This window comes from Phasianus colchicus, chromosome 1, assembly GCF_987193195.1.
Source record: "Phasianus colchicus chromosome 1, bPhaCol1.hap1.1, whole genome shotgun sequence".
NCBI classification, from domain to species: domain Eukaryota; kingdom Metazoa; phylum Chordata; class Aves; order Galliformes; family Phasianidae; genus Phasianus; species Phasianus colchicus.
Window position 1 is genome coordinate 143,931,536 of NC_143436.1, and position 19,127 is coordinate 143,950,662.

General features: G+C 40.3%; 2 protein-coding genes across 3 annotated transcripts; one reads left to right on the forward strand and one right to left on the reverse strand.

Moving 5' to 3' along the window:
- Positions 1–1,752: 1,752 nt before the first annotated feature.
- On the forward strand, positions 1,753–11,735 carry POGLUT2 (protein O-glucosyltransferase 2). Its single transcript, XM_031613728.2, has 10 exons — positions 1,753–2,211; positions 3,989–4,194; positions 4,643–4,848; positions 5,599–5,676; positions 7,274–7,446; positions 9,071–9,308; positions 9,879–10,088; positions 10,553–10,642; positions 11,182–11,286; positions 11,501–11,735. Exons 1-10 carry the CDS (start codon positions 2,033–2,035, stop codon positions 11,516–11,518), a joined length of 1,503 nt encoding a protein of 500 aa, XP_031469588.2. The 5' UTR covers positions 1,753–2,032; the 3' UTR covers positions 11,519–11,735.
- A 418-nt stretch (positions 11,736–12,153) lies between these two features.
- On the reverse strand, positions 12,154–18,788 carry TEX30 (testis expressed 30). Of its 2 annotated transcripts, XM_031613730.2 has the most exons (5): positions 18,464–18,787; positions 17,486–17,716; positions 16,001–16,052; positions 14,293–14,501; positions 12,154–13,573 (listed from the first exon to the last, which is right to left on the reverse strand). In XM_031613730.2, exons 1-5 carry the CDS (start codon positions 18,479–18,481, stop codon positions 13,400–13,402), a joined length of 684 nt encoding a protein of 227 aa, XP_031469590.2. In that variant the 5' UTR covers positions 18,482–18,787; the 3' UTR covers positions 12,154–13,399. The 2 variants fall into 2 exon arrangements, with proteins under 2 accessions (XP_031469590.2, XP_089985283.1); XM_090129157.1 differs by lacking the exon at positions 16,001–16,052 and having other exon boundaries at positions 14,293–14,505; positions 18,464–18,788.
- Between the last annotated feature and the right edge of the window lie 339 nt (positions 18,789–19,127).

Here is a 19,127-nt window from a genome sequence, read left to right on the forward strand (position 1 = left end):
GAACAGCGGGAAGTAAAAATTATATTTTTAAAGCTTGACAATTTTTCTAAGGCATCTTTTGATGAAAATGCTCATTAAAAATTATTAAAATCATGACCTGTGATTTCCTCAAAGCAATTGATTTATTGTGTGTGTGTGTGTTTGTTTTTTTTTTAATATACAAACATATTTGCAGTATTTCAAAATGTAAAATTTCTTCAAAATTCAAGACTCTTTAATAATGAGGTTCAATGTTCCGTATTGCTTGCCTTAAGACAAGAAAAACTATGAAGAGAAATTGTAAGTATCTCATGCAACTGAAGCTCTTCCACAAAGCTTTCATTTTGAGAATATTACCATGGATAGATGACCAAAAAAAGCATTTTGGTATATGTGTACACATATGCAGTTATATATGTATATATAAAATGACAGTGTCTCGTGCTCTCTGTACTTGCTCTTCTGTGCAAATGGAGCTGCTCTGCTTTCAGTCTGGTATTAGCTATGAGCATTTTCAAGAAACAGAGGATTCTTTTGAAACCTCTTGAGCCTCATTTCAAGCCCTAAAAAAAACAACAACAACAACAAAACAACAACAACAACAACAACAACAAACTTCTCTGATAGGTTAAATACCTGTTAACCTTTTCCATGGTGTCTTCCTAATTTGGAAATCCAGGTTTTTCATACTCAGTATTTGTTAAGAACTATTCTAAAGAATCAAAGGATTATAGAATGACTTGGGTTGGAAGGGACTTTATAGAACATACAGTTCCATCCCTCTGTTGTGGGCAGGGTTGCCACCCTCTGGATCAGGATGACCATGATCCCAGTGAGGCAGGCCTTAAACACTCCAGGGGCAAAAATGGAGAAGCAACTCTGGTATTGTTCAGACACAGAGAATGTGACAAGCCCTCTCTGTTTAGCTGTTCATACTGATAAACTTGTGGATCCAGCTCATCGAGGACACAGTCAGCAGTCAGGTAAGCAGTACATGCCACACCTACAATTCCTATGAAACCCAGATATGAGATCCACTGGGATCTCATTTGTTCCAGTCCCACCTGTGGCTCATTACTGTGTTATGAAGTATAGGGTAGGATCTAGTACTAAATGTGGAGGTTGGTGGCCCTGCCTGTAGTGGGAGGGCTGGAGATTCGTGATCCTTGAGATCCCTTCTGTGCCGTTCTGTGATTCTGTGACTTTCTCTGGCACAGCTGTCCTTATACACAGCGGACATACGCAGTCTGCACACCTGGATGCCTGGTGCCTTAGCAGTGCTTACACCTTTGTACTACCATCTCAACAATGCATGTCTTGTCTGATCCACCAGCTCATCCATTTGGAGAAATTTCAACTTTTTCCTCTGTAGCTCAGACTTCATTGACCAGTTTAAGTCAGACTCAACGATCTCCAGCGTGGCCTCCAACCCCTACAATCCTGTGTGATTCTGTGACTCCATAACCATATGGCCCTTAGCTGCGCCCGGTTATAGGACGCTAAACTCTTTCACTTCTCACACCACCGTTAAATAGCCAGCACAAACACTGGGAGACTTCGATGTGTAATGCCGAGAACCCAACGACAGCACAAAAAGCAGAGACAAAGCCGGCTCGTTCCGCCGAGACGACCCTTGGTGTCACAGCAGAGCTGCTCAGCCGCTCGGGGCGCTGCGGCTCTGCGGGAGCTCCGGGCCATCCCGGCTCGGTCCGCCGCCGGCCCGCAGGACTACATCTCCCAGCAGCGCCGCTCAGGGAAGTGCTGCCCGCCCGCGGCTCGGGTGGCCGCCGGAGGAGGCGGGAGTCCGCCCCCCTCCCTCTCTCCTTCGCTCGCTGCGGGATGCTGCGCTGAGCAGAGCCGGCCGGCCGCTCTCGCAGCCACCCGCGAGGGGACAAGGCGCCGCGCGTCCCGCTCCCTCCCCGCCCCCCATGCGGAACGCCCCGGTGCGGCGGTGAGGGAAGGACGAGGGTCCCGGCCTTCCCGGCTGCTTCCCAGCCTCGCTGCGCTCCCCCGGCTCCTCGGCGGTGCGGTTCGGTCGGGGGTAGCCCTGTCAATGTGTAGCATTTGGCGGTGGTGCGTGGCGCTGGGGGTCCTCGCGCTGGGCGCTGCCGGGGGCGGCGGGGGCCGGCTGAGCGCCGAGCGCAGCGCCGTATGGGGGCCGGGGCTGCGCGCCGAGGCCGTGCTGCCCGCTCGCTACTTCTACCTGCAGGCCGTGGACACCGAGGGGCGGAGGTAAGTGCGGCAGCTGTTCCCGCAGACTTTGCTCTTCGCCGATGGGAAGAAAAGCGCGAGAGATCGGTCGAAAAGTTACTTTGTTACCTCGGAGGAGCCGTCCGCCTTCCCGCTGCCGGTCAAGATGATGAAATAAATTACGAGGAGGGAAAAACAGGGCTTTCTGTTTGCCCTCCTCCAGCATTTACCTCCGCACACCAGGCGTGTGGCGGTGTGACCTTCCTCGAGCAGCTTCTGATGTGTTTGCGTGTATACTAGCAATGGGATGAGATGAAAAAACCTAAAATGCTAAACAGTCTATCGTTGGTCCAGGCAACAATTTATGGTTCAATCAGCTTTATCAAATACATAGCAAATGCAAGTACGTGGGGTGTTTAATTTACAGTTTAGCTATGTGACTGTCCTGCCTATTTCCACTGTTATAAATATGAGTGTTTCTCTCACACAGTGGCTCCAGATGAGTAAAGTCATTTAGGGTGTATGCTGTAGACCATTAGGTGACTTCATGGTGGTGGATGCTCTGTCCTTGGAGACATTCAAAATCAGGCTGGACGGGGCTCTGAGCAACCTGATCAAGCTGTACGTGTCCCTGTGCATTGCAGGGGAGTTGGACTAGATGGCCTTTAAGACTGTCTCCAACTCGAACAATTCTATGATTTGTAGGAATGTAAGTAGGTAAACTTAGTGTTCAGGAGAAATATGTGGCTTTCCATTTCATCAGTGTACCTTCTCATTTCCTCCCTAACCAGGGCTGCGTGGCTTTATCCAGGTATCCTTACAGTAATGGACTCCACATTAGTCTGATTCCATAGTGATTACTCCAAGACTTCGCAATTCCTAGGTCTAGAGAGATGCCTCAGCCACACCTCAGCCCAGTCCAGGGATGTGACAAGGTTCTCCATACCTCTTCTGCAGCTTCCTACAGGAGATAAGTCCTGACCTCACAAGCCTGGCAGCTGCCAATTCGACTTATCTTGGAGAGCAAATATTTCCAATTGAACTGGCAGCTCTCTTGTAGGTCTGGACAAATACATAGTTGAATGATCTGCTGTAGTTGAATGTGGTCCTGCTATAGTATTTTTTCCCTACCAAAAACACCAACATTTGTGATATCCCTTTTTTCCCCTCACAACCTTCCATAAAGATTAAGGATTGCAAACTTTATTAGAAGTTTAACTTCGTTCTTTACTTCTCTAAGTAATATCTGGAAAAGAAATAAATTGGAATTATTTTGCTTCCAAGTATGAAAAAAAACAAAAACAACAACAACAACAAAACAGTATTGCTAAGCTGGTAAAATGAAGCTTGTTCTGATATATATATATATAATATATATATTTATATTCACCAAGATCCATTTATTTCTGTGCTTTCTACCTTCTTATTTTACATCTGAGTTATTACTAACCAAGAGCTCCACTCTCCACTGGATTTTTAAAGGTACTCTGTTCCCAAGTATTCAAAGCAAAAAACATATTTCCAACACTGTTCAGTATGTAGAGCACCAAGTAGTTTTCAAGATATGTTCAAGAATATCTGAGTGGAAATGTTTTGATACCTAGTGTTTCTAAGAGCATGACTCATTTGAGGTAACCTGACAAAAATTATCTTCAGGAAAATCATGCTTGCTTTGTGAACATTAGGATGTGCTGATAAAGTACTTAGTACTGCTCAGTGAAGTCGCTGGAAACCCATCGACTTTAAAAATAATGGAGAAAAATAAGAAAACTGTTGTGTGTTTGCTTCTTATTTAAGCTCTTGCTTATTCTCTTGGTAGGTTCACTTCATCACCAGGTGAAAATGCATTCCAGGTGAAGATCACTGCTCCTGATGAACAGTTCACTCGGGTTGGTGTGCAAGTTTTGGACAGGAAAGATGGTTCCTTCATTGTGAGGTATAGGATGTATGCAAGCTACAAAAGCCTGAAAATAGAAGTCAAAACCAAAGATAAACATGTTGCGAAGTCTCCATATATTTTAAAAGGTAAGAAGCAGCACACTGCATAGACTTCATATTGTGGCTTTTTCTCAGAAACTGTCTCCTGGAGTGTTTTCAAGGATTAGCATAGAATTATGCAGGGCCTTAGCACTTCTCTGGAAATGTTGATGACTATCAAATCCCATTGGAATTATGGACTATTTGTAAGTGTCCTATGTGTACTATTCACTATAGTAAAAAGGAACAAATGCTGTGAATCTAATTCCAAGCAAGTATATGTGGAGGGTTCACAAAGAAGCTGATGTAGATAGGCATGATTCCATTGTAGTAAAAAAAAAAAAAAAAAAAAAAGCCAACAGCCCATATCTATTTAGAGTTGCTGAAGATTTGGCCCTAAAGTACTAGCACCTAGTGCCTGACTCCTTTTTCTGATCTCAGTGGCTTTATACTGTGACTTACTGAAAAAAACAACTGTTAAATATGTTCTTAACAGGACCGGTTTACCATGAAAACTGTGACTGCCCTCAGGAGGAGAGCAGTGTATGGCTGGAAGAGATGAACTGTCCTCAGGTCTTTCCACAGATTCAAAGAGACCTAGCAAATTTTCCTGTTGTTGATCCAGATAAGATTGCAATAGAAATCCCACAGAGGTTTGGGCAAAGACAGAGCTTGTGTCATTACACCATCAAAGACAATGAGGTACAGTATGGGTTGATCTGAAGTAATTGTGGGGATTTGGTGGCAAGTGATACAATTAGGCTTCTTGGTTGTTTCCAGCTGAAAGGCCTCTTGTTATCTGTTCTTTAAGAAACTTCTTTTGCTGGCTTCTCTGTCCTTGTAACTGAATTCTTTGCAGTTTGTATATAAGCTATTAATATCTGTTCTGCTTTGAAAAATGCTTTTTGTCCGTGTTACAACTAAAGCAATTGAAGCACAGTGAAGGCAAATTACTTTCTGAGCAATCAGTATGAGTACTGGGAACAGAACTAAGTCTCTTGAATAGTAGTTCTGTTTTCTGTTCTCTGAAATATTACCGTGGAGTGTCATGATCATCCATCAGTGAACTACGTTGTGCATAACTCTGAGGTGAAGACATACCACCTAGCTCAACTGAGATGAGAGCTACAATTCCCTGTAATAAAACTGAACTTACTTCAGTAGTTTGTTATGGATGTGAGAACAATAAAATACAATAGAAACGAACAACCAGTTTCTGTTTCCATGAGACAGATCTAAAATGTCTACAAAAACAAGCAAAACATGTCTTCCACCACACTCCTTTCCCATCATGAATTAGAGAGAGATTTGTAAAGTGTCCCAGCTGATTAATAAATCTATAAAATCCATACAGTCTGACTAGTTACTAAGTTATTAAAAAAGCTACAAATTGTGTCAGCCATTCTCTGATGTTGAAAATACCAGACCAGTAAAATTTTGGGTTATTTTTAGGTTTATATAAAGACGTATGGGGAACATGTTGGCTTCAGAATTTTCATGGATGCTATACTTCTTTCTTTGACGAGAAAAGTGAGTATATCAATATAGTCCTTTATTCTGTATGTTCTAATTTATTAGACTTTTGCTTAAGAAGTATACTTCAATATAATTTGTTGCTGTTTCTCTTAAAAAGCTCTTATTTTCTTGATAATGGAAAGATCCGATTAATTTTCCTTTAAGTTGGAAAGCACTAAAGTCCCATCAGGGCATGTGGGGAAACTCAAGCAAAAAAGCACTGTACAGACTCTTTTCTAGGAAATATCTGTTAAAAAAAAAAAAAAAAAAAAAAAAAAAAAAAAATTGTGTACATACTAACAGAATATAGCAGAGCTGAAGTTTCAGCACACAGAAATGTCAGTAGCAACAGCAATATCGAGATATTGGAGTTGAGCAGTATCTATTATTTTTGACTGTAAAAAGACAAAGCACTTGTCTTTAAAAGGAAAGAAAGAGACAGGAGCTATTGAAGTATGGAGTTGTTTACCTAAAATTAATCATTGCAAATATATTCAGAAGTAACAAACACATTTTTAAAAGCATCTTGAAAGATAAGGCAATTGGAACAACTTGGGTTTATCATCCAAAAATCAAGTATGTTTCTTTCAAGTTGTATAATTTTCTTTTATGACAAATATACACATTAGCAGACTATATAAATGAAAGAAATGTAATTTTTTCTATATGCTCAGAATTAGTATTCTATTAGATAGTGCCACTGAAAGGCAGTATATCTATTGTGCTAAAGAAGCCAATTTAGCCTGTTGAATGCTTGTCACTGAGCATTCCTTAGGGATCGGTGCTGGGACTGGTGCTACTGAACGTCTTTGTAGGCAACGTGGACAGTGGGATTGAGTGCACTCTCAGCAAGTTTGCAGATGACACCAAGCTGAGTGGTGCAGTTGACATGCTAGTGGGAAGGTATGCTATCCAGAGAGACCTGAACAGGCTTGAAAGATGGACCCATACCAATCTCATGAAGTTCAATAAGGCCAAGTGCAAGGTTGTGCATTTGAGTCGAGGCAATCCCAAGCGCAGGTACAGCCTGGGAGGAGAATGGGTTGAGAGCAGCACTGAGGAGAAGGATTTGGGGGTGCTGGTTGATGAAAGATTCAATGATTTTATGATGTAGATGAAATATAACACATCACTTTTCTATGCCCGTTATAACCATTAGATGGCACTGTACTAATGAAGTTAAGTGCTAAAAATTAGAAAGTGTAGCCAACCGTGTTTGAAATGAAGGCATGCAAAACCTTTTCCGTCAGGGTGTGTACTGAACACAAGAAGTATTGTTTTGGGTCTTTGTCTTTGGAATTTCTGGATGTCTCTGCTAAGTCATTAGAGAAAAATATTGTCAATCATTTGGAGGGTTTTTATATTCAACACATGATTAATTTCTCTGTAAATTTAATAAGAAAATTAATGAAACTTATTCTAGTCAAAGAACAATTTTGAAATGTTAGACTGTAACCAGCCATTGTGCATTGAAGAATAAGGGTGTTTTTTGAGGAGAAATGCTTTGAGATATTTATATGTGGTGGGGAGTCAGCAGTAGGTTTTAATTCTATTTTTACATGTATATGTATATTTTAATTTGAGAATTTGTACCTCCTTTACTTCTGTCTAGGTGAAAATGCCAGATGTAGAATTTTTTGTTAACTTGGGGGATTGGCCTCTGGAGAAAAAGAAACCCCCTCAGAACCTGCACCCTATATTCTCATGGTGTGGGTCCAGTGAATCGAAAGACATTGTCATGCCAACATATGACTTAACAGATTCGGTTTTGGAGACTATGGGACGGTAAGAAATCTTTTAAGTTGTTTTCAAAGCTCATAGTGAATGATCTTCCAAAAAGATCTTTTCAGTAAATTAACTGTTTTATTTATTCATTGAGACATTGGCACACTGTAGTTAGGCAGTAGCTATGTAGTCAGTATCTTAGCATTAATCAATTTGTCCATTATATAACATATAAATTACATGGATGAAACCATACTCTCATTCAAAAAATGTTATTACACTTTCATTTCAAAAATAACCATTTGTCTAGATGTGTTCAAGTCACTGAAAACAGCACTGAAAGTGTATTTTTAAGCACAGATACTTTGTTTGCTTCCTTTGTTTCACCTCAGGAAACATGCTGACCAGTGGCCAGGACTCTTTCTCCCTGATTTTTCTAGAACACCGTGTCTTTTATAGTTCTTTGTAGCCAGAATTCTCAACCAGCAATCTGCCATCTCCCACTCTGATTACTGATGGTAACTGGCCATCATAACAATCCTGTTGTTGTCTTGGAACATGACAAAGTCAGTTTCTTCATTAGTCATTTTTAGCCTTACTACAGTGCATTAAGTTTGGATTTCTAACCTTTGCTTACTCCCCACTCCCACAGTTTTTGTGCTTTAATTCAGCGGGGCTTTTAAGTAATTTAATTATATTCTATTTAGCTAGTTACATACAAACTTTGCTTTGGACTAATCATGGCTGCCTCGTCACCGTTATCAGTTAGTGCATTACCCTGTCTCACCCATCTGTCTGACAATCATATCCACTTCTAGCCACTTTTTTCCTTGGGCAGCTGATGGGTCCTCTTTCCATACACAGTGTTGTCATTGGTGTTGTCTTGGATGCCATCTTGGGACAAAGCTGTGAATTTGGTGGCCAGCAGGGAGAGAGAAGTGATTGTGCCCCTCTAATCAGCTCTTGCGAGACTCCATCTGGAGTACTGCATCCAGGCCTAGGGTCCCCAGCAAAAGAAAGATGCCAAACTCTTAGAACAAGTCCAGAGGAGGGCCACTAAGATGATCAGAGGGCTGGAGCACCTCTCCTGTGAGGAAAGGTTGAGGGAACTGGGCTTGTTTAGCTTGGAGAGTAGAAGGCTCCAGGGAGACCTCATTGTGGCCTTGAAGGGAACATATAAACAGGAGGGGGAACAGCTATTTACAAGGGTGGATAGTGATAGGACAAGGGGGAACGGTTTTAAACTGAGACAGGGGAGGCTTAGGTTAGATATTAGGAGGAAATTTTTCACACAGAGGGTGGTGACACAGGTTGCCCAAGGAGGTTGTGGATGCCCCATCCCTGGAGCCATTCAAAGCCAGGCTGGATGTGGCTCTGGGCAGCCTGGTCTGGTGGTTGGCGACCCTGCACATAGCAGGGGGGTTGAAACTAGATGATCATTGTGGTCCTTTTCAACCCAGGACATTCTGTGACGATTCTATGAACTCTACATTCCTTACCTTTTTTATCACTGTAAGAATTACTGATACAATACATATATGGGTGTACTTATGACTTCCTTTCATCTTTGGTATTTTCCTATTAGTACTCCTAAGTTATTTCAAGTAACTGCACTTAAATAATTAAAATCACATGTAAAATAATTCCAGAGGCATCACTATCAAATCATTTCTTTCTCCTTCAGGGTCAGTCTGGATATGATGTCAGTTCAAGCAAATACTGGCCCATCATGGGAAGACAAGAATACCACAGCATTCTGGAGAGGACGTGACAGCCGCAAAGAGAGGCTTGAACTTGTAAAGCTCAGTAGAAAATATCCAGAGATTATAGATGCTGCTTTCACAAACTTCTTTTTTTTTAAACATGATGAGAACCTTTATGGCCCCATTGTCAAGCACATTTCATTTTTTGATTTTTTTAAGGTAAGCCACTAATCATTTTTGGAGAATGTTTCCCACTATCAAATAATTTTGTAAATATTAGTTATAATAAAATGATTTTAGTTTTTCAGCACAACACCAATGACAAGCATGAATAGGCATCCCTCCACTGGGATTAACTTGCAGTGTAGCTCTTAAGATTGAGAATAATGATATTTGATTTACATCTGAAGGTTCTGTAGAACCTTTTGTAATCTAATAACTCCAAGTTCCTTTTTATTTCTTTTTCCTGATTCAGCGATCAGGACTACTAACATAACTAACATAGTGGGAAAATCAGTGGATGAAGTGGCACATCTACCCTCACATCCAAGGATGAGCGTCTAAGAATTCCGGAGAACTTAACTGATGAAGAGGGCATCTCTGTGTACCCTGCACTGTGATGAATTCCAAACTAAATAACAAAAGCTACTTAAAAACTGCTGCTTGCCTAGCCAATCCTACATTTCTCAATATCGGCAAGTCAGTAATACCAGTGCCCTCAGATTAATACACTCTAACCAAGCTATTTGCATCTTGTCTGTTAATAACATATGGTCATTTTTTTTCCAGTATAAATACCAAATTAATATTGATGGCACAGTGGCAGCATATAGATTACCTTATCTACTAGCAGGAAACAGTGTAGTGCTAAAGCAAGACTCCATCTACTATGAGCATTTTTATAATGAGCTGCAGCCATGGAAACACTACATTCCATTTAAAAGTGACCTGAGTGATCTACTAGAAAAACTACAGTGGGCGAAAGAGCATGATGAAGAGGTAAAATACACGTTTAGAAGTACTCAGCAATGTTTCTTGACAAAATAAAGGAAGTAAAAGTGCATTTATTTTTTAAAAAACCCTATTGTTTCCTTCTGAAAGGACATCAGAATAAATGTCATCAACTGCATAAAAGTACTTTTTAAAAGTACATAATACTGCCCTTAGTTTGGAAACTATATTGTATTTTGGAGACTGCCTTACTTATAAGGTTAAGAATGCATAAATTTCTGATCCTTTCCATTCATCAGTAAGAGATTTACATTTATCATTTCATGGACAATTCAGAGCAGGGACTTTTAAACACTAGATAAATATCAGTGATAAGTTATTCTGAACTGCCAATGCTATACATGACTCTGGAATCAATACAAGCACCCTGAAAGAACTGTTTTTACAGAATTGTTAAAAACAAACAAACAAACAAACACACAAACAAAACAAAACTTTGTTATCTTTGACAGGCAAAAAAGATTGCAAAATCTGGACAAGAATTTGCAAGAAACAATCTCATGGGCGATCACATCTTTTGCTACTATTTCAAACTTTTCCAGGTAAGTATATTTTTAACTGCTACCACTACAAAAATAGAAATCCCAGAAAGAGAATTCACACAACACAGCTGCTGGAAATTGGCCAATGCAGTACTTGAAACCATAAAGCATGCAGCAACAATTAAAAACTTCAGTTGGTATATAAACATTGTTTGCAGTTGTTTCCTATGAAGCTCCTTGAGACTATGCTGGTGGTGTGAGAGAAGCAATCAGATCCTATAAATCTTGATGTAATGTACAATAATATGTTGCTCACAATGATCAAAGAATTCCACATCAGACACACACTCCATGAACCACAGCTGAAAATATCTGTGCATTAGCACCAAGATACTGAAACTGCAGTGAGGCACCCGAAGGGGTTCCTGTCAACAGTTAAGTATCTGCTTACTCTTTCTGTGTCACAGTGTGGATGGAGTAACAGACTGTAGCTCTACAATTTTTATGGAATTATTCAGTTGAGCTGTTGCATTATTTACAATTGAGTATATAATGTCGTAAGTTTATGAACTGATGTCACCTTCCTTTCTAAAACCTAGGAATACTCCAGTTTGCAAGTGAGTGAGCCAAAAATCAGAGACGGCATGGAGAAAGTGCAGCAGCCTGAGGATGACCTTTTTCCATGCACTTGCCACAGAAAAAAGGTACAACACATAAAGTGTTAAATGTACAGTGTTGAATGTATTTAGTTCAGATTCAACCAGACTGGAACAATTATTGCTCGATACCGCATAGTATCTTATCAGTTTCCGGACTGTTATAATGGTTAGAAACATTTATTACTGTATTTTCAGGACTAGACAGTTGAAATTTGAGTTTTCAATTAACTGAAAAATGTTTATTCTTTTTTGATTACAGACCAAAGATGAACTCTGACAGAAAGATTTTTTTTTTTTTGTATTTACCTACATTCAAAATCACTTCTTAAGAAAAGAAGGAAACATTTAATTAAAACCTCAGTGGATATTATAAAGTTTACTCTGTCATGATCTACATACGGAAGAAAACCAGCCACCACCTATTTCCTTTTTATCATGCAATAGTGATGGAGCCTTGTTCAAAAAACACTACAATTTTTATATTTTTTTTAAATAAAAACCATGTTTATAACAGCCATTTGTTACGCTTCTGAGATACTTTTCAAGTAGATACTCTCAATAAACTGAGACAGAATATTCAGTATACTGAGACTAGTTACAAATATGTTCTGCAAAAATGTCCAGATGAAACCTGCAAATCTATCCCCAGTGTATGTATCCAAAGTGCTCTTTCTCAGACCATCATTTTGTTCCTTCTGAGAGAGGCAATATTCCCAAAGACAATGACTGTGGGGTTTGTAATGTATTTTTCAATCTGAAGGAAAAATACATCACTTTAGAACACTATAGGCATATTAGATACAAAAATTAAGTTCCATGATTTTTCAAAGATGCTACCACAATGTAAAAAAAAAAAAAAAAAGTAACATGGAGCACTGACTAGCAAAAGTAAACCAGAGTCCCCACAGGAGCAGTCTCAGACTGGAGCTGCAGCCCATGGAGAGAATCCTGCAGTGGGGAAGGAGTGCTGTGGGAACTGCCATCTGTGAGGACTCACGCTGAAGCAGACCACTCCTGCACAGTGGGCCCCATGCTATGGAGCCATGTTGGAACAGTGCCTGGAGAGCTGCAGCCTGTGGGAAACCCACTCAGGATCAGTTTGAGAAGGATGGCATTTCATGGGAGGGACTCTATATGGAGTAAGAGCAGAGAAACACTGTGGTAGAGTTGAAGGAACAAAACGTTAGGGTCTAATGATAGTCTCCATAACATGTTCTGCTGCATCACTTGGAAGAGGGTGGAGAAGGGGGTGAGTGGGAGATAGATGCTTAGATTCAGCTCTGGGGCCCCCAGCATAAGGACAAGGAGCTGTCTGAGCAAGTGCTGAGGACAACCACGAAGATGATCAGAGGGCTGGAGCGCCCCTCCTTATGGAAAAAGGCTGAGGGAGCTGTTTTTCCACAGATATTAAGGAGCTGAACTTACGAATATACCAACCTCATCTCCAAATTCTGTTCTGACAGATGTAAAGTTGAGTTTAAATTCATCCAGTTCTCAAGTTTGAACATAACTCCCCCATCAAAAGTGAGGATTTATTTTCTCTGTAACACTGCCACCTTCAAACCCGTAAGGCTATTTTATGTTCCTTTAGAAATTGGCTGTAAACATTCAGATATGTACCACGCTTACTGCATGTTATTGTTGGGATTATCAGCATTCTTGAGGCATCTTGTGATGAAAGACTATTATATCTGGTTCACATGCTTAACTTTTCAAAACCAAAAGAGGTTTTGGGGAACTCTTGGCAATGGGGATGAGACAATCACCTCAGAAGACAGCATCAAGATGCTTTTCTCAGGACCAACCCAGCCATTTCAGCTCACACGTATTAATTCAGCTGATAAATGCATCAAAAAATTTGGTTTTAAAATAATATTTGAATACATAAAAGACACCAACGATATTTACTTGGTAATGCGGCACATTAAATATTACATACTTTTCAAATGGAGTTACTAAAAACAGTACTGTTCAGACTAATTTGATAGATTTTCCATCTTTCCTTTAAAATGTTCTTTATTGTCTTGTAAATATTTTTTATGAATATAAAAAATATACATTTTAGTCCTTGGAAAATACTTGCGTTCAAAAACACAACTCCAGCTGATGTGTTGCATTTCAGAAAAGCCAACTGAAGATATTACTCAACCACTGCAAATCATTGGTGCTCCAGTTCAATATTCTCTCTAAGCCAAGAAAAAACTTGTACATTTATTTCTTCCATGACATCATCTTCTGTTCGGCCTTTAACTGCCATCCCATGGTTTGCCTTATCAATCCAATGGATTTTTTTAGGGGCTTTCATTTTGCTTGCCACGCGTTCTAACAATTGCTATAGGCAAATAAGAATGAGAAATTTAGAAAATTAGCTGCTATTAATTGTAGAATGCACACATCTCTCACTTTGCCTATGCAAAACATAATAGGCAGCTTTTAAAAACAAAATGGTTTTTTTGCATGTACATTACACACTGTCCCAAATTCAAGCTGAAGTATTCAAGAAGAAAAGATATCTACCTCGCAAGAAATCAAGACAGAAAAACACTGCATTCTGATCACTGCACACCTGTTCTCAACAAAAACAGTACTATCATAAATGGCTGACTTGCAGGTAGAACTGCTTTGCTAGAAGAATGTCACGAAAATGTGATGAAGGTAGATTAGTACAAGAGCAGCACTCAGTTGTTGTGACTTGAAATGGTAGAAATGGAACAGCAAATAACTTGCCTCTTCCACGTGCTGCTTAATTTGTAAAATCTATCATAATAAAAAAGGACAACACATTAAAATCAGAATTATTTATTTACAAAAAGATAAATTTCCTAAAGCAGATGATCAAACATGATCCAGACATGCTAAAATATAAAAGAAATCAGCTCAGGTTTCTCTAAATCCGATGAAGTTTTCTACCTAAATCTTCCATCAGAGATCTATATTTAGAGAAGATTGCTAATCAAAGTTACAGCTGTGGATATCACTACAAACATCACTCAGACTCATTCCTGTTTCTCCACACTATGCTGTCACAGAGAGATTTACAAGGATACTCACTTTTTCACACATCTCATCTGCTGATCCTGAGACAAACAGCACCGGGCACCTGATAAATAATAAATCTTCATCCCGGAGCTTGGACTGCAGTTTTGGTTGATGCAAAGGGTATGATAAGCAAATCAGACCCTGAATGAAGTCATCATTATTACCATCCTGGGTCAGCTGATGTATCACAGAGGCAGCAGCTCGTGAGCCCATAGAACGGCCTTTCTCCCATGTTGAAATAAAGGAAAAAAGTATATTCACCATCACCTCATCTGCATTCTTAGTGTTAACAACTTATAAAACCAATCAAAATGAATGTATTTTAGTGAACTGGTAGATATACTTATCTACTCTATGAAAAGTACAAATTATAAATTTAGCATATTTCTGCTAAAGATAATTGTCTGGCTGTAGTATGATTTCATTTAAAAAAGAAAGAAAAAGAAGATAAATGGACAGGGATCTTTTGTAATACTGAGAAGAACAGCAACTCTTGCTATTGGTGGAGGAGAGGGAGAGAAAGACAGGTCCTACACTACAGATCCCTGGAATTTCAAACAACAATGCAATTACCTTCCATTGATTTTTTTCAAACAGCCTTAAATATCATAGAACAAAACAAAGTTTTATGCTCCTTACTACCAAAACTCATCCAACAACTGTTTATGCACACAACAAATTTCAACTTAAATGCAAAAAGGGTTAAAAAAAAAAAAAAAAAAAGAATGAACCTGTAAACATGAGGTCAGTTAATAACACTGAGTAGATATCAAAATATCTCCTCAAAGAAGAACCGTACGAGCTGACAATGCTCTATAATTGAGTGTCAGAAGTGGTTGAATTCCAGTGGGATTAACTTGCATCAGGGCAGATTTGGTTTCGCTTAGTCGGACAACATTCTAAGTTTCCAGTATCAAGTTATTCCTAGTTACTCCCATCTACTTCCCATTTTCACACAATGTAGTTGATATTCTATCTGCCACTAGAATTATATATCAAAATCTGCTTTGGGAAAATAGCTGTTTACCAGTTAACTAGGATTCTTCAAGAAGTTTAATTGGGAAAGTCCATGGGGACCATCAGAGAACTCAGAGTTCTATCAGAGAACAGCCTTGCAAGTTACAAGTGATAAGCAAGTTTTCTCCCAAACTATCTGCAAAACTAAGTCTTCTGAACTTTTCCTCATCCTTCTAAGAGATCTCCAGTATCATGAGGACAGTGAATAGATCCAGATGATCACATTTAAAAAAAAATTCTGGGAAAATATCAGGCTAGATATTCCCACCTGTGATCCAAGAAGCAGTGTTGTTCAAAAACCAGCCATGAGACAGCTAAGCTGTACACCCACTGGGCTCATCCATCAGTTAAAGAGCTTGTAGGACACCCAAATCCAGATCTCTAAATGAGCTTGGCATCTATGTTCCCACTGCAATCACTGGACTTGTAGTCAATTTACAAAGATTACAGGGCATTCAATTCTCTGTGAAGAAGATGCTCCTAGCTGAACTGCTCTGCCTAAGCAATATTGACCAGGGAGTTTTTTCAGCTTGTGCCTATGTTAGACACCGAGATTTAGGTGCCTTCTGAAAACTGAAAACTGTCACCCACATCTGTTCTTTCACTTCTCACCAAAGCAGGACAGACTCCAAGAATGGAGGAATTACAGATCATTTTCATTACAGTCAGTATACAAGAAAATTATGGATAACAAAAACCATACCTGCAAGGAAGACACCTGAAAGCTTATAATCATCAGAAAGCTTCAAGTATTCCTAAAAAAATGCAAGAAGAAAGAAATGTTACAGTAAAAATTAAGACAGCTAAGTGGTTGAGCATTTTTGTTTGTTTGCAGACACTAAAACACAAAATGGGAAGCACTTTCAGCACACATCAAGTTAACAAAATGTTGAGCGATTCAAGTATTAAGTGTATCAGCTTACCTACCTACATACTCTTAGTCCAGTAAAATGCAAAAAAAAAAGAGGTAATACAAATATCCAACCCTGAGGCTTACGGTAACATTTTTCCAACAAAAAAAAAAAAAAACATTTAAGATACAGTCAGACAGAACAGAAAAAATTCAGCAACAATTTTTTTCTGTTTTCAAGTGCTAACTAATTGGATGTTATCTTAACAGAGGTCCTTAAATTATCTTTACACATCAGCATTAAACTCAACAACACCATGTTTACACACACACACGCACACAAAAAATAAAAAAAAAATACAAAACAGACCCACATTAAAGCTAGCAAAGCCCAACTTCAAGGTAACATACAACTATGTAATATAATTACAATGACATCATGCAAATTAATTCCTTAACTGAACTTAGTTCTACAATGGAAGTGTCTGATGCCAGATACAAAATGCCCAAGCTACCTTCTTATGCCCTAGCAAAAGTAGCCAGATAATCAGGGGAGCATTTCCACTCCCTCCTCCACACTCCAGAACAAGAGACTCTAGGCTGATATAACTACAGCAAAACATTGTTCATTTTAACAAAAGCTAGGTATAGAAAAACATTTTAAATAACATAGTAGCAGCAGAAATAGATGAATATATAGAAGAGCAGAATAGATGAACATGGCCATATAACAATTTAAATTGATTTTGAAATCAAAACTACTTAGATTTTAGGGATTTCATATGCTACGCTCAACTACACCCAACCTCTTGCCTCAAATTCTCCTGCATCTGTTCCCTACACATCCGCCGTCCTTCATCTGTCACCTTGAAGTCTTCTCCTCTCATTCCCAAACCTTCAGAGATCCAGAATACCCAGCTCAGCTTCCTTCTTCTGAAAAACCTCTCCTAAAGCCATATATTTTCATTTACTCTCCTCCTCAACCAAACCTTTCTGTAATATCTACCTCCCATTTTCACCCTAATCAATTTTTTTTCATTTTTCCCACCTACAGATTGCCCTACAGAACATCCTCGCTCTCTTCAAATACTTTTCTCAAGTTTGTCTTTCTCTCCTTAAGCTCATATGAGAACTGTCCCTGCTCTTTTTGCACGTTAGCACTGCTCCATTTAGCTAACTATCACTTCTCATCTTCCCATTGTTGCTTGAATAATCTTTGCTGGTAAATTAAGAAACTCGGAATCAGAAAGAATGTAAATACATTTATATATTTAAATATATATGTAAACTCTTTACATCCATGGGTCTAAGCTTTGGCAGCATTTGGTCACTTCTTACCACAACTGTTTTGTAAGCTTTAGTTCTATAAGCAATGTTAAGGCCTTTACAAGTAAACCGCAGGCACAGAATTCCCTGTGATGCAAGGTAGGCTGCCAAAGAAACTAACTGAGGGAAATTCATATCTCCTCCAGCTCCATGGGTAAGAATCACTCCATATCTTAATTTCTTCTCCGGGACATTAAAGATAGCATCCAGTTGTTTGCTTCCAAAAGGTATTTTCACTTTAACCTACAAATGAGAAAAAAAAAAAAGTCAATAAGAAGTAAAAATTATTTTTCCAGTCTGCACACTGTGATGACGCACTGGAACAGGTTGTCCAAGGAGGCTGTGGATGCCCCATCCCTGGAGGCATTCAAGGCCAGGCTGGATGTGGCTCTGGGCAGCCTGGTCTGCTGGTTGGTGACCCTGCATACAGCAGGGGGTTGAAACTAGATGATCATTGTGGTCCTTTTCAACTCATATCATTCTCTGATTCTGTGATTTGAAAGGCCAGCTGACAAAAAGGGGACTGGAGAGCATGCATGCCACCATATACACTAAAACTCTCAAAAGTAAAGGAAAGGAAACTGGGGCTGGGATGAAAAGCCTGTTCTGCACCACAGAACCCTACTGGCACTGTTGCCTGCTGCTCCCTTGGCAAAGAGCAACAGAGGGACAACTGAAGGTGACCACCTGCTGCTTCACAGTGCTGTGACCCACGTGGCTTCCTCATCACCTGAATGCATAAACAGGACGCCACGTGGAGGGCAAGCCGCACGAACTGCATGGCTGTCAGTGGTCACGTTTGTATATACAGACAGCGACAGAGGTCTGAACGCCCAGCGCTTCTGCAGGGACGCTGCTCCCAAAGCTCCTGCACACGCGAGCCTCACACTTCTCCTTTCAACTTTTTCCACTAATTTCAAAGGCTCAAGGCAAAAGCCGCAACTCCGGGCCTTGGGCGCTGGAGAGGACAGGGAGGAGGGCCTGCCATACCTCTGCGTGCCCGCTCATTCCTTTCCGACGGGGGGAAGGAAGGGATCCAAGCTACAGCAGAGACGCGAGCCCGCGGCCAGCAGCACAACGGCACTGCGCAGCACGAGCATGCGCCAACGGCCGCACGCCTGAAGCGGGAAGAGCGCATGCGCGCGCGCAGCAATCCCTGAGGTGATCCCGCCCCACGTTGAGTGACAGCTCGTCTCCCCCATCACCGTCCCCACCGGTGGTTCTGTGGTGTTTGATTGGCCCGCGGGCAGGAACGGCCCCCCCCGTAGTTTTTTCTTGTTGAAAGAAAGGGCCAATACTTTTAACGCCATGCTTTACGTATTAAGTATTTCACGGATACATTCAAAATAGTGTTCTAAAATTGCCTGGCAAGTTAGAGATCATTGGTCAGTTTGTTTCCATTAGCAGTGTACAAAATGCATGTAGGTCAGGACACCTTCTCAGCTGTTCAGGGGTGCCATCCCAAATGGACCCACGTTCACCTGTTAGAAAACAAACGTGCTGTGCCTTGTGTGCTGAGTCTTTCTTCTCAGAAAGAGCTGTGAGGCAGACGCATGGGCTGTCCAGGGAGGTGGTGCAGTCACCGTCCCTGCAGGAGCTCAAGAACTGTGTGTGTGGCACTGAGGGACACAGCCACGGCATGAGCTGATGGTTG

Coding starts and splice junctions, on each gene's coding strand:
- POGLUT2 (XM_031613728.2), top strand. CDS start 2,033: ATGTGTAGCATTTGGCGGTGGTGCGTGGCGCTGGGGGTCCTCGCGCTG. Junction 10,089..10,552: donor CGAAAGAGCATGATGAAGAG/GTAAAATACACG, acceptor TATCTTTGACAG/GCAAAAAAGATTGCAAAATC. Junction 10,643..11,181: donor ACTATTTCAAACTTTTCCAG/GTAAGTATATTT, acceptor TCTAAAACCTAG/GAATACTCCAGTTTGCAAGT.
- TEX30 (XM_031613730.2), bottom strand. Junction 14,502..16,000: donor TTCAGGTGTCTTCCTTGCAG/GTATGGTTTTTG, acceptor CATGGGAGAAAG/GCCGTTCTATGGGCTCACGA. Junction 13,574..14,292: donor CAGATGAGATGTGTGAAAAA/GTGAGTATCCTT, acceptor ATTTGCCTATAG/CAATTGTTAGAACGCGTGGC.